The following is a 12213-nucleotide window of genomic DNA, read 5'->3' as shown; positions in this document are numbered from 1 at the left end:
GTTTGGGGGAACTTTTGGGTGCAACTAATACAAAACACCAACCATCAATCAAATTCATTTTATTACTGCCAACAAGGCTATTTTTGTGTACACTGAAAACCAACAAGGAACACTATTTCATTTCATTGAAGTGTTTGGGAAAACTCTCATCTGTTCTGCTGAACTCCAGCTCCAGCATTGTCACTTTGCACCTTACCACTGATATTGGATAGTGCATACTATTTAACTATAGATTACAAGTTTACATTATTGTTGTTATTATTATTATCATCATCTATGTTCCTTATTAGCTATATTATTCTTCCAAGTCTGGTGAGGCTTTTGCACATGACAAGATTCTTGCATCCCTTTTTGTTTACTTTATAAGCAATTCCACTGTTGAAGAATTAGCTTCCTGATTTAGATGTTTGTGAACCTTCTCCCTCCCCTTGTTGCTCCAATCCTCCAAAATATCTTCGTGACCCCATTTACCCTTGCCAAGGTAAACTTTTGCACTTGGGTCTATGGTCATCTTCTCCAGCACAGGTGCAATCCTCAGAAGATAAATTGCAATTTCAATTTCACTGGAGTGTCCTCTAACACCAGTTATTACCACTTCCTTCAGATGTTCATGTGAGAATTTCTCAGGCCAATCACTTTCGCTTACCTCATCTTCAATACAGCAATAATAAGTCCTTAACTGCATTAAATTATATCGTATCAGAAAAACTGTTAAATTCTGCTTATATTTCTCCCCCTTTTTATTTCATACAATCTATATTTGTTTTCATTATATTTTTCTATCTATACATGTTTGCTTCTTTAGTCACTTTTATCCCGTTTTTCTTAACAACTTATTTTCAAATTGCTTATCGTAATTTGCATTGTATTAATATCATCAATGCATGGTATAGTATAGCTAGATTATAACCATACAGGAACCATGTAGTTTGGTATCTTTGATGAATAGATATAAGTATTTTAAGAAATAGACTTTGTTCTTAATTTTAAGAAATCAGTGATAAACTTACGTGTAACTCTAGTCTTCGGAGTACAGGGCATGTCTTAAGAATTATGGCTACCCACCCCAGATCCTGTCGAACTGCAGTCGCTTTAATAACTTCAAGATGCCTCAGCCATGGAAATGTTAATGCAGACAATCTGTTTTCAATAACCTTACCCTGGAACACACATGTCAAACATTTCAGACAATTAACACTACTTCCATCCCAGAAATGATGCTACAATCTGTCTGAATTTTAAAAAACTTTCCAAGACATTTTTACCTATTTTATTACAACGTAACTACTCAAAATATAAACTCTCATTAATATTATATTTGATTGTTTGTCAAAGAATATACTTTCAAAATATAGAAAAATAATTTTTTATTTTTATGACTCAACATCTTACTTAGTATTGAATTTCATGACTCCTACAATAAAAACAACACAAATAAAAGATAGAGTGTTACAAAAAAAAAATTAACAGTAATAAAAATGCCGATGGAGTATTTGTAATTGTTTGTGTCAAAATTTAATACTCTCTTTAATTTTACACTTTCTCACTCTAATAATTATACAATTTTTTTCTTCTATCTAATTTTTATTTTTCTCCTTTTTATTGTTTCTTTTTTATTTATTTTCTAAGAGCATCAACTCATTTATTAAATACATTTTTTCTTATTAGAAAAAAATGATTAAAAATCATAAAATCGTGAAAAAGGTCCTTAATTATAAGTAAAAGATAATAGCCATAAAGTTTGATAGTTTTTAATAAATAAAAATATGTAAAAAAGTATATTCCCAGGTTTCCCCCTCGTTATCTCCCTGGTCCTTCCGTCTTCATATATGCAGTCCAAAATAGTTTGGTTAATTGCACTATTCCCCATCAACTTTTTATGTCAAAAAATAAATATTAACATAGAAAATGGAGTTTAAGAATAATGTAATGATAAAAGTCTGTTAAAGTATCATAGATGGAAAGGAAAGAAGGAAAAATCCAAACAAGTGCAGAAATGTACAAGAACATATACAAGATAAATTGATCTGCTGAAAACCACATACCATGAAACAACTGCACTGCAGGATCAAAGTTTCCATCTGGGGTAGAACAGTGGGAAGTTTGAGGATTGGCCAAAGCTTCTTATGACAAGCAGAAGTGTCACTCACAGGACTGTAGAAAGTTGTAAGTCTGGGCGCATCAAACACGAGTTCAACTTCTCTTCCCTTGTATTCCAAGGTCTCCAAACTGGTGTTGTGGAGCACAAGTTTCTTCAATTGTTGGCAAAGACTCACGTTCAGGTACTTCAATTTCTGGCAAAAAGGATTCTCTATTACCAGGTTTTCTATGTTGTAACACTCAAACAACCCCAACCATTCGAGGTTCCTTAAGCTAGACAACAAAAACCGGAGATGCACCTCAGATTTCAGATCCACTAGGAAGAGGTCCATTGTTGTGAGTGTGCTGAAACCATGGTTATATGACATGTGGGGGGCAAGAACACAATGCGCCAAGCGCAGACACTTGAGAGATGACTTGAAGCCACTTGCACCTTCACTTGCACCCTCTTTGTTGCCAACAATATCACAAGGAAAGACATGGAGGGAGGCATCATTTGGAGCAATGAGGTGATTCTCTTCTTCCAACAAGAAAAGATCAATCTCTTCCACTTTTTTCTTCATGGCAAAACGAATCCACTCATCAAGATCACTTGATCCATAGCTGTTGTTGCCAAATGGGAAGCAAACACTTAACATGTGAATCTTTTGAACCTGTTCGACATTTGACAAGTACTCGTTGACATTACTGACGAAGGCTAAGGTTCTGTCCGTGTTGAATTTGGACCTTTGCTCCTCGGTTTGATACCGCCAAACATTGCTAGCCAAGTGATCTCTCTTTAGTATATTGTCTCCATCCAAAATCAGGTTTGTTGGATTAGCGTAAATGTGCTCCCATTTGGATGAGAGAGTACTGGTCCTCACACCTTCCCTCACTTTGAGAGATGACAAAATGTTGCACAAAATGCTATTGGGAAGTTTGCTGATATAATCATCTTTGTTACACTCAACTTCCCTTCGTTTTTTCCTGTTTTGATTCTTCATAATTTTCTGCTCTTTCTCTATACTAGAGAAAATAGCAACGTTGGCGAAAAGGAAAGAACAACTATGACGAAGCCCTATTTATACGAGTTGGTACGGAGTTAACCAAGTGCATGTTTGTCTTCATTCAAATACTGATAATTTTGCAACCAATGAAGCTAAATGCATATCTTGCTGTACGATTCAAATCTAAAACAGTTTGATGGGAATTATACCCTTCTTGCCGGCATCTATATACCTTGGTATAATTTGAGAAATGAATAATCCGTAGGATTTGCAAATTTGTCACTTTGTGCCTATTGGCAACATCGATGTACGTGTGAAGGGATAAGATTCTATCTGGACTGTAAATCATCATAAATTAGTATTTTTTTAATGGTTCTTAGATATTTCAGAAATGCATATGCATTCCCTTAAAGAGTGCAATGATCAAACACTAATATGTAGAAGGACTTGCTAATATATTTGTGTAGAGTTTAGAACTGTAGGAGAAAACTAGAAAAAGGAAAACTATCTAGTCATTAACTTTGCTCTGCATTATTTGTCTCCTTAATTTTTCATGTTCAGTTTCTCTTGGCGTAAAGAGTATGCAAATCATCAATAGTAAATGTTCTTTGCTCCTTGTCCTGTTCCTTTCAGACTCGAACTAATATAAATATTTAGTGCAAAAAAACCTTTAACGCCACCCTTTATATACGTCTGACTCTCGAATATCCAAAGTAAAAAATGATTGTGACATTTTTCGTAAATAAAACAACTATTTAGACGTCGGTTATGGAGGGGCCCACGTCTAAATACTCATATATGTTGGCTCCTCCGAATAGACACCAAAACTATACGAAAAAGTTAAAAAAAAATAATTTTTTTTTCTATTTAGACGTCTGTTATGGGGGAACCGACTTCTAAAGCACTTTAGACGTCTGTTATTGGGGAAACTGACGTCTAAATACACAACCCAGAATTTTAAAAAGTCACTTTTTGACTCCATTTAGACGTCTGATCCCGCCACTCTGACTTCTAAAGCACTTTAGACGTCTGTTATTGGGAAACCGACGTCTAAATAAACGTCTGTTATTGGGGGAACCGACTCTAAATACACAACCCAGAAATTTAAGAAGTCACTTTTTGACTCCATTTAGACGTCCCCGCCACTCCGACTTCTAAAGCACTTTAGACGTCTGTTACTAGGGGAACCAGCGTTTAAATGTCGGCTTTTAAACACCGCGAACGCGAGACAGCATTTACGCGCACTCATTGTTCATCATCTTTGTCGCGTTTTCTCTCTACGGGTTACGCTTTTCAGGTTCGTTTTCTCACTTTTGCACCGTTTAAATTAATTTTACTCCGATTACATCACTCTTTGATGCATTATATTTAATTTGAACCGATTAAAATGCGTTTTCGTTGGGTTTTGGTGCAGTTATTCTCGTGTCCTTGGGCGGCGTTCTTCGGCGACAATTTCTTGCGTTTTGCACTCCTTCAATTCCTTCCACTATGTTTTTAAAACCATCCAATAAAAAAAATGTACAATACATTCTCTTCAACTAAAATATAAAGTTGTAAACTCGAATCACCATGAGTCAGAAGCAACCTCAGAGACGTCTGACCTATATAGGTCTGACATCTATAGAGACATCTTACCTATATAGGTCCAACGTCTATAAAGACGTCTGACCTAAAGGGTCTGACGTCTCATTAACGTCACCTATATAGACGTCGGACAAAGATCAGATGTTAAAAACCCAAAATAACATACATCTGAAATCCTTCATGCACTAGTTGTAAATGAACCATAACCACTTTCCAATTTTGCCGTCAAACCAACGTGATAAGGATGAAGCACTAGTTATTTATTTATTTATTTATATATATATATATATATGAGATGGCATAATTCATTCATATAGAAAATTGTTGTTTTTATTTTTTATATTGGTAAGCATGGTCAAGATCTTGGTAACGATGGATTTGGGGCTTTAAAAAGTATGAAAATTTAGCTTTTTCTAATTTATTATTTCTTTTTAGAAATTTAGAGAGATTAAATTTATATTTTATTTAAGTTTAAGCATCAATGCTTTTAGTATCAAAATATGGAGACTTTGTTACGTTTGACAAAAAATTATAAAAACAAATACACATTTTCCACATTACTTTTCATCTTGGTCAAGATAATAGGAAATAGGATATGTATTAAGGGTTTAAACAATTTTTTCGCTATTATCTGACTAGAAATAATTTCAAATGATAAGTTTCTTATTTATAATAATTATCATTTTAAAAATCATATTAATTCTATTTTTTGATTGATAATATGAAATTATTATACTATCAGTTAAAATAGAAATAAACTATTTTGATAATACGATATATGTTTTTATAATTTAAGTTTAAGCATCAATGCTTTTAGTATCAAAATATGGAGACTTTGTTACGTTTGACAAAAAATTATAAAAACAAATACACATTTTCCACATTACTTTTCATCTTGGTCAAGATAATAGGAAATAGGATATGTATTAAGGGTTTAAACAATTTTTTCGCTATTATCTGACTAGAAATAATTTCAAATGATAAGTTTCTTATTTATAATAATTATCATTTTAAAAATCATATTAATTCTATTTTTTGATTGATAATATGAAATTATTATACTATCAGTTAAAATCGAAATAAACTATTTTGATAATACGATATATGTTTTTATAATTAAATTATTAATAAAATATTTAATAATGAAATAATATTATAAGAGTTTAGAATTATATTTTCTTACAGTCATTCATATATGTTTTGGCACGTTATTTTTTTAGAAAATATTTTTTTAACAATTTTTTTTGATAATTTTTTTACAATCGTATGTGGTAATTCGTTTTAAATATACGAACTAACGAAATAATAATACATAATTTATTATTAAAAAATTATTAAAAAAAATTGTTAACATGTCTTAATTTTTTTTACTGAACTTCTTTTTATGGTGGTCATAATATTTTGGTAAGTTCAACCTCATCCTATTTTTTTTTAATTTATATGTAATGTAGTATTAAAAATAAACTTTTAATTACTTAAAATTATAATATTACAACTTTTAATTATAAACCTAACGAATTTATTTCATATTACTTTTTCTAATTGGCAAAAAAACAATGAAAAAGATTTTACAACACCAGAATGATCTAATAATCAAATATGTGTAGGGGCGGCCACGGCCGCATAGAGAGTGTGGGAAATATGTTTTGTCCAAACCAATCAAATAAAGTTAAGTTAGGTTAATTTTGAGAAATTTTGCTACTCATTATTTTCTTTGAAAATAATTTATTTTAAAAGGAAAACAGATTTTAAAAAATCAAAAAATAAAAATAAAAACAATGTGGACAAGCTAAATTTATTTCTATTTGGCTTAGTAATTTAATTATCTTTTTAAGTTAGGATCAATTTCATCGTGTTTATCGATCTATTCGGGTCCATGTAACATATGACAAATTGCAAAAAAGGAAAGATGAAGATATTATTTTTGCTCTAAGTTGAGGGTTTCTCCGAAAATTTCTATTTATAGTTAAACATATTTAGAATGCTTACATAGAAATTCAGTTAACAATTATTAGAACTTTGTCTACAACATTTCCCATGTGAGTTAGTTGCATCATTTCACTATGTTTTCTTCTCACGACATGTATAAAATATTTAACAAGTAAAATGATTATGGGTGAACTCATAGCATGACAAAATAATAAAAACCATAGTCATAAAATAAAGTAAACAAACCATAACAAGGATAAACACAAACATTAGGAAAATAAACATCCCTTGATATATAATACCAAAAACTCACATTCATACCTTTAAATGAGCTTGCCAAACCCATTCATCAATTATTAATTACAGCAACATAAGTATTAGCCTTATAATACAACTTTTGCTCGAGTATTGTATATTGATAGCTTAGTTCTTATAATTAATGGGTAACCACTTACTTATATTAGTATTAAATTTTCATATTAATTAAGTATAGAAAAGAGTGGTTAACCACCCTTTCTCATTTATAGTGATTTAGTCCAGGCATATATGACCTTTTAAGGATATTCAACTCTATACCATTATATCACAAATAAGTTCAATGACAATATAAATAAGTCTAATGACAATGTATAACATGTATTTTAGTAAGGGAACATCAATGCAATGAGCAACAAACATAACCAGTCTCATTTATCACATGCATAGTAAATTAATGACTTTTAGAAAAACTTCATAAACAGCATCAACATATGGAAATTAATCTCAAGCACTAATGAAAAAAATTATAATGACTAATATATATTGATCACTGTTAATGCACACATGATATTGATATATAATTTTTTATCAACAATAGTTGTTAGTATTTTATTATTGGAAAAGAGTTGAATCCACAATCTTTTCCACTCTCCTTTCCAAATTCACCTATCAAACCATGTAAAGTGAAAATAATGTTAAGTTCAGAAAAACTAAGACTTAAAAAGAAAGAGATGATATATAAGTTCTATTTTGCGAAAGAAAGTTAAGAACGTACCAACAACTTTACTTGTTTCTCCATATAATATAATAATAATAATATATATATATATATAATATATATATAATATATATATATATAATATATATATATATATATAATATATATATATATATATATATATATATATATAACTAGGAATATCATCAAACTGTTAAGTTAGATAAGACAAAAATCTTGTACAAAAATTGTTCAATTAAAGTTAATTTTACAATATCAAATGCTTTTTAATAGATAATTTGATGTGATCTTACTATCATAGTTTCAAATCCAAAACATCGTAAATATTTACATTGATTCCAAATCATGGAAAAACTTTTGAAACACCAACTTTCATCCTCAAACGAAAATTTAATTTGCTCTAAGTAATATTGGAATCTCAATCTTGGTAGAGACTTTGTAAACACATCTCCAATATTGTCTTTTGAAGTTATTGTTGGGAATCCAAATGTAAGTCTAAGTCTCACATTAGATAGAAATGAGAAAGTAGAGTACTATATAAAGATGAAAGACCCATTAACCTATTGTCTTACGGTTTTAGGTAGAGAGTGGTGTTAATCCCTTATATGGTTGGGCTCAGATGTCATTGGTGTTTGTCTCCCCGATGAACCTCATCCTCAATAGACCCAACAATGGTATCAGAGTCGATGGTTTGTTTTGGTGACCAGGGTGACCGGCTTAGACGAGTATAATGGTCCCAATACCGAAAGTCTTCTTGGCAAAGGGCATTCAGGTAACCAAGTCCCGTTAAGATGAACGACGGTTGGAAAGAGCTACTTGTGGTTGTGGTTGGTTGGGAATGCTTCCGCTGGAGGGGGAGTATACCTATGTGGAAGGGACTCACCCTTGAGGGAGAGATTTTTGGGAATCCAAGTGTGAGTTTAAGTCCCACAGTGGATAAAAATGAGAAAGTAGAGCACTATATAAAGATGAAAGACCCATTAACCCATTGTCTTAAGGTTTTGGGTAGAGAGTGATGTCAATCCCTTATATGGTTGGTCTCAGATGTCATTGGTGTTTGTGTCTCCCCAGTGAACCCCCTCCTTGATAGACCCAACAATTATCTTATTATAACCCTCCACCAGACAACCTTTAACAAAAGTGCAATCCATATAAATCTTTTTAGTTCTTTCATGATATATTTGATGATCAATTGGATGTATAGTACTTTGACTATTACAATGAATAGTCAAACAATTTTTCTTAAACCTTGACTCTCCTATTATCTTTTTCAAGCATAAAGCTTTCACTAGTACAACATATGTATATTAGATTGATTCTGGAATCAATCTAATATGCGCTAATGTAATATATTGAAGACATATTAGATCGATTGCACAACCGATTTAATTAGATCAATTGCATAACCGAAATGAATTAGATCAATTATTTTAAAACTGATCTAATACCTTAAAACCAATAATCAAACCCACATAGGTAGTTATTAAGCAAAAGGTCTCCCAAATCCAATATATGACAATAGAAGAAAAAAAGTACATAAAATAAAACAAATACTTTATCCAATCAAAATTCAACTCAGAAGAAATATCAAGTCGTGCATCATCGTTAGTCACATTTTTCGCATACAATCTATAACCCTATAGCCAATAATCTACCCTAACATTCTAACAACTGAACAAAAACCCTAATTAAAGGACAATAAATTGCGTAAGTAAAAACTCAAACATGTATGGAATGGACCACATTCAAGAAAATTAGGAAAAGAAATTTGGAAGTGGAACTTTACCTTCATAAAACTATCAAATCAAAATCGAGGTCGTGGAAGTTGATGACCAAAAAAAGAAAATTGTTCAAACACTTTTTATCAACAATTTTATAATGACTAATATTGATCACAGTTAATACACACATGATATTGATATATAACTTTTTATCAACAATTTTAGTGGTTAGTATTTTATTATTTGAAAAAGTTGAATCCACACTCTCTTTCCCTCTCCTTTCCAAATTCACCTATCAAATCATATAAAGTGAAAATAATGTTAAGTTCTTACTATTACAAGAAAAACTAAGATTTAAAAAGAAAGAGATGATATTATATAAGTTATATTTTGAGAAAGAAAGTTAACAACATACCAACAACTTTACTTGTTTCTCCGTATATATATATATATATATATATATATATATATATAACTAGGAATATCATAAAACTATTAAGTTAGATAAGACAAACTTGTACAAAAATTGTTCAATTAAAGTTAACTTTACAATATCAAATGCTATTTAATAGATAATTTGATGTGATCTTACTATCATAATTTCAAATTCAAAACATCATAAATATTTACATCGATTCCAAATCATGAAAAACTTTTGAAACACCAACTTTCATCTTTAAAGGAAAATTTAATTTGCTTTAAGTAATATTGAAATCTCAATCTTGGTAGAGACTTTGTAAACACATCTACAAAATTGTCTTTTGAAGTTATCTTATTCTAACCCTCCCACCAAACAAGACTTCTAACAAAATGCAATCCATATAAATCTTTTTAGTTCTTTCATAATATATTTCAATTAGATGTATAGTACTTTGACTATTACAATGAATAGTCAAACAATTTTGCTTAAACCCTAACTCTTCTATTATCTTTTTCAAGCATAAATCTTCCACTAGTACAACATATCTATATTAGATTGGTTCTAGAATCAATTTAATATGTGCTAATGTAATATATTAAAGACATATTAGATAGATTGCACAATCGATCTAATTAGATCGATTGTTTTAAAACTGATCTATTACCTTAAAACCAAGAATCACACCCACATAGGTAGTTATTAAAAGGTCTCCAAAATCCAATATATCATAATAGAAGAAAAAAAGTAAATAAATAAAACAAATACTTTATCCAATCAAAATTCAACTCAGAAGAAATACCAAGTCGTGCATCATCGTCACTTACGTTTTCCACACACAATATGTAACCCTATAGCCAATAATCCATCCTAACATTCTAACAACTGAACAAAAACCCTAATTAAAGAGAAAGCCACTTATATGAAAAATCAAACATGTGTGGAATCGACCACATTCAAGAAAATTGGGAAAAAGAAATTGGGAAATAGAACTTTACCTTCATAAATCTATCGAATCAAAATCAAGGTCGTGGAAGTTGATGACAAAAAAAAAAAAGAAAATTGAGAAATTGGAATTGGGTGAAAGAGAGAACAACCCTTTTGAAATTTTGGATTTAGTTTTCCAACCATCATTTACAAGAATACCCCAAATATCACTTTATACCTAAGACTAAAAAAAGAATTTGTGACGACTAGGTGGAGGAGTTGCTACAAAGAAGTTGTTCGCTTTTGCCATAAAAGGCGTGAGAGAGAAGAAAAAGCACGAAAAGTGAAAAGGGTTTCCGCACTTGATATTGGAAAAAGGCATATTACATCAGTTTACTCTATAATCGATCTAATATGTACTATGAGATTGCTTCCCTCTATAACCAATTTATAATACTTTCCAATATTTATAAAATTGTCATCACGTTTCAAATTAAATCTTTTGCTACAATTGATCTTATATCATGTTCTAATATCACCATTTTCTACTAGTGTTTCTTAACCCCTTCTATGTGTACAATGTATTATGCCTAAAAGATAAAGTCATCACTGATCGCAAGCCAACAAACTGCAACTCCAAACAACATAAAAATATACCATGAAATAGACTTTCTAATGTCCACATTTCTTACATAAGCTCTTCAATAACTTCTTTGCTATGGATAATCTGGTTATACACCCATATTGATAGTATTGTTCTATTCAAATATCTTAACACTCACTCCAAAGCTTCTTAATGAGCACATCTAGGATCTACCATGGAATTTCTAGCCACACTATAAGATTTTTCAAGTTATACACCATCTCGTACATGGATTTGTTTTCATCTCCTTTCATTCTTCTTTGAAATTAATAGTTTGGATAATTGGGAGCTTTATGATAACCCAAAGGTGTTCTGTAAATTTAGATTTATCATGCTAAACCTCTCAACAACTTTTGTTAAGTAACCTTCTAGAGATAGATGAAACACCCCAATTATTTGAAGCCTTATATGTCCATCTCAAGTATTTGCGTCAAGATCTATCATCTCAAACTTTGAGCTTAATATTTTTTAAGTTAATTTATACTATCTTCACATGGGATAATTATAAGGATACTATCAATATATAAGGGCAAGAATAACATACTTATTTCTTCTCTTTTCACGATGTAGGTCCATTTATCATAAGTATGATTTTGAAACCCCATTTTTCTTAGGAAATCATCAAACATTTTGTACCACTATTGTGGATTCAGTTTCAAACCATATAATGATTTTTGCAAAAGACACAATTTTCCTTTATTTTCAACAAAATCCTTAAATTATTTCATATAAATCATCTCTTCCAAGTTTTGATGCAAAAAAGTTGTTTAAATTTCCAATTTGTTCTAGTGCTATATTAAGATTTTACATCAATATCCTTATTGAATATTGTTTTACCACAAGTGAAAACAATTTGTTATAATTTATTCTTTTTACTTGTGTGAAAATTTTTATCACTAGTCTCACTT

General features: G+C 30.5%; 1 protein-coding gene across 1 annotated transcript; it reads right to left on the bottom strand.

Annotated features, from left to right (window-relative positions):
* Positions 1-355: 355 nt before the first annotated feature.
* On the bottom strand, positions 356-4764 carry LOC108339793 (F-box/FBD/LRR-repeat protein At1g13570). Its single transcript, XM_017577003.2, has 3 exons — positions 2046-4764; positions 1011-1160; positions 356-679 (listed from the first exon to the last, which is right to left on the bottom strand). The coding sequence occupies exons 1-3, from the start codon at positions 3081-3083 to the stop codon at positions 356-358; spliced, it is 1512 nt and encodes a 503-aa protein (XP_017432492.1). The 5' UTR covers positions 3084-4764.
* Between the last annotated feature and the right edge of the window lie 7449 nt (positions 4765-12213).

This window comes from Vigna angularis, chromosome 1 (genome assembly GCF_016808095.1).
Source record: "Vigna angularis cultivar LongXiaoDou No.4 chromosome 1, ASM1680809v1, whole genome shotgun sequence".
In the NCBI taxonomy this organism is placed as follows: domain Eukaryota; kingdom Viridiplantae; phylum Streptophyta; class Magnoliopsida; order Fabales; family Fabaceae; genus Vigna; species Vigna angularis.
Note: the sequence above shows the minus strand (reverse complement) of the source record. Positions and strands in the feature narration are given on the sequence as shown.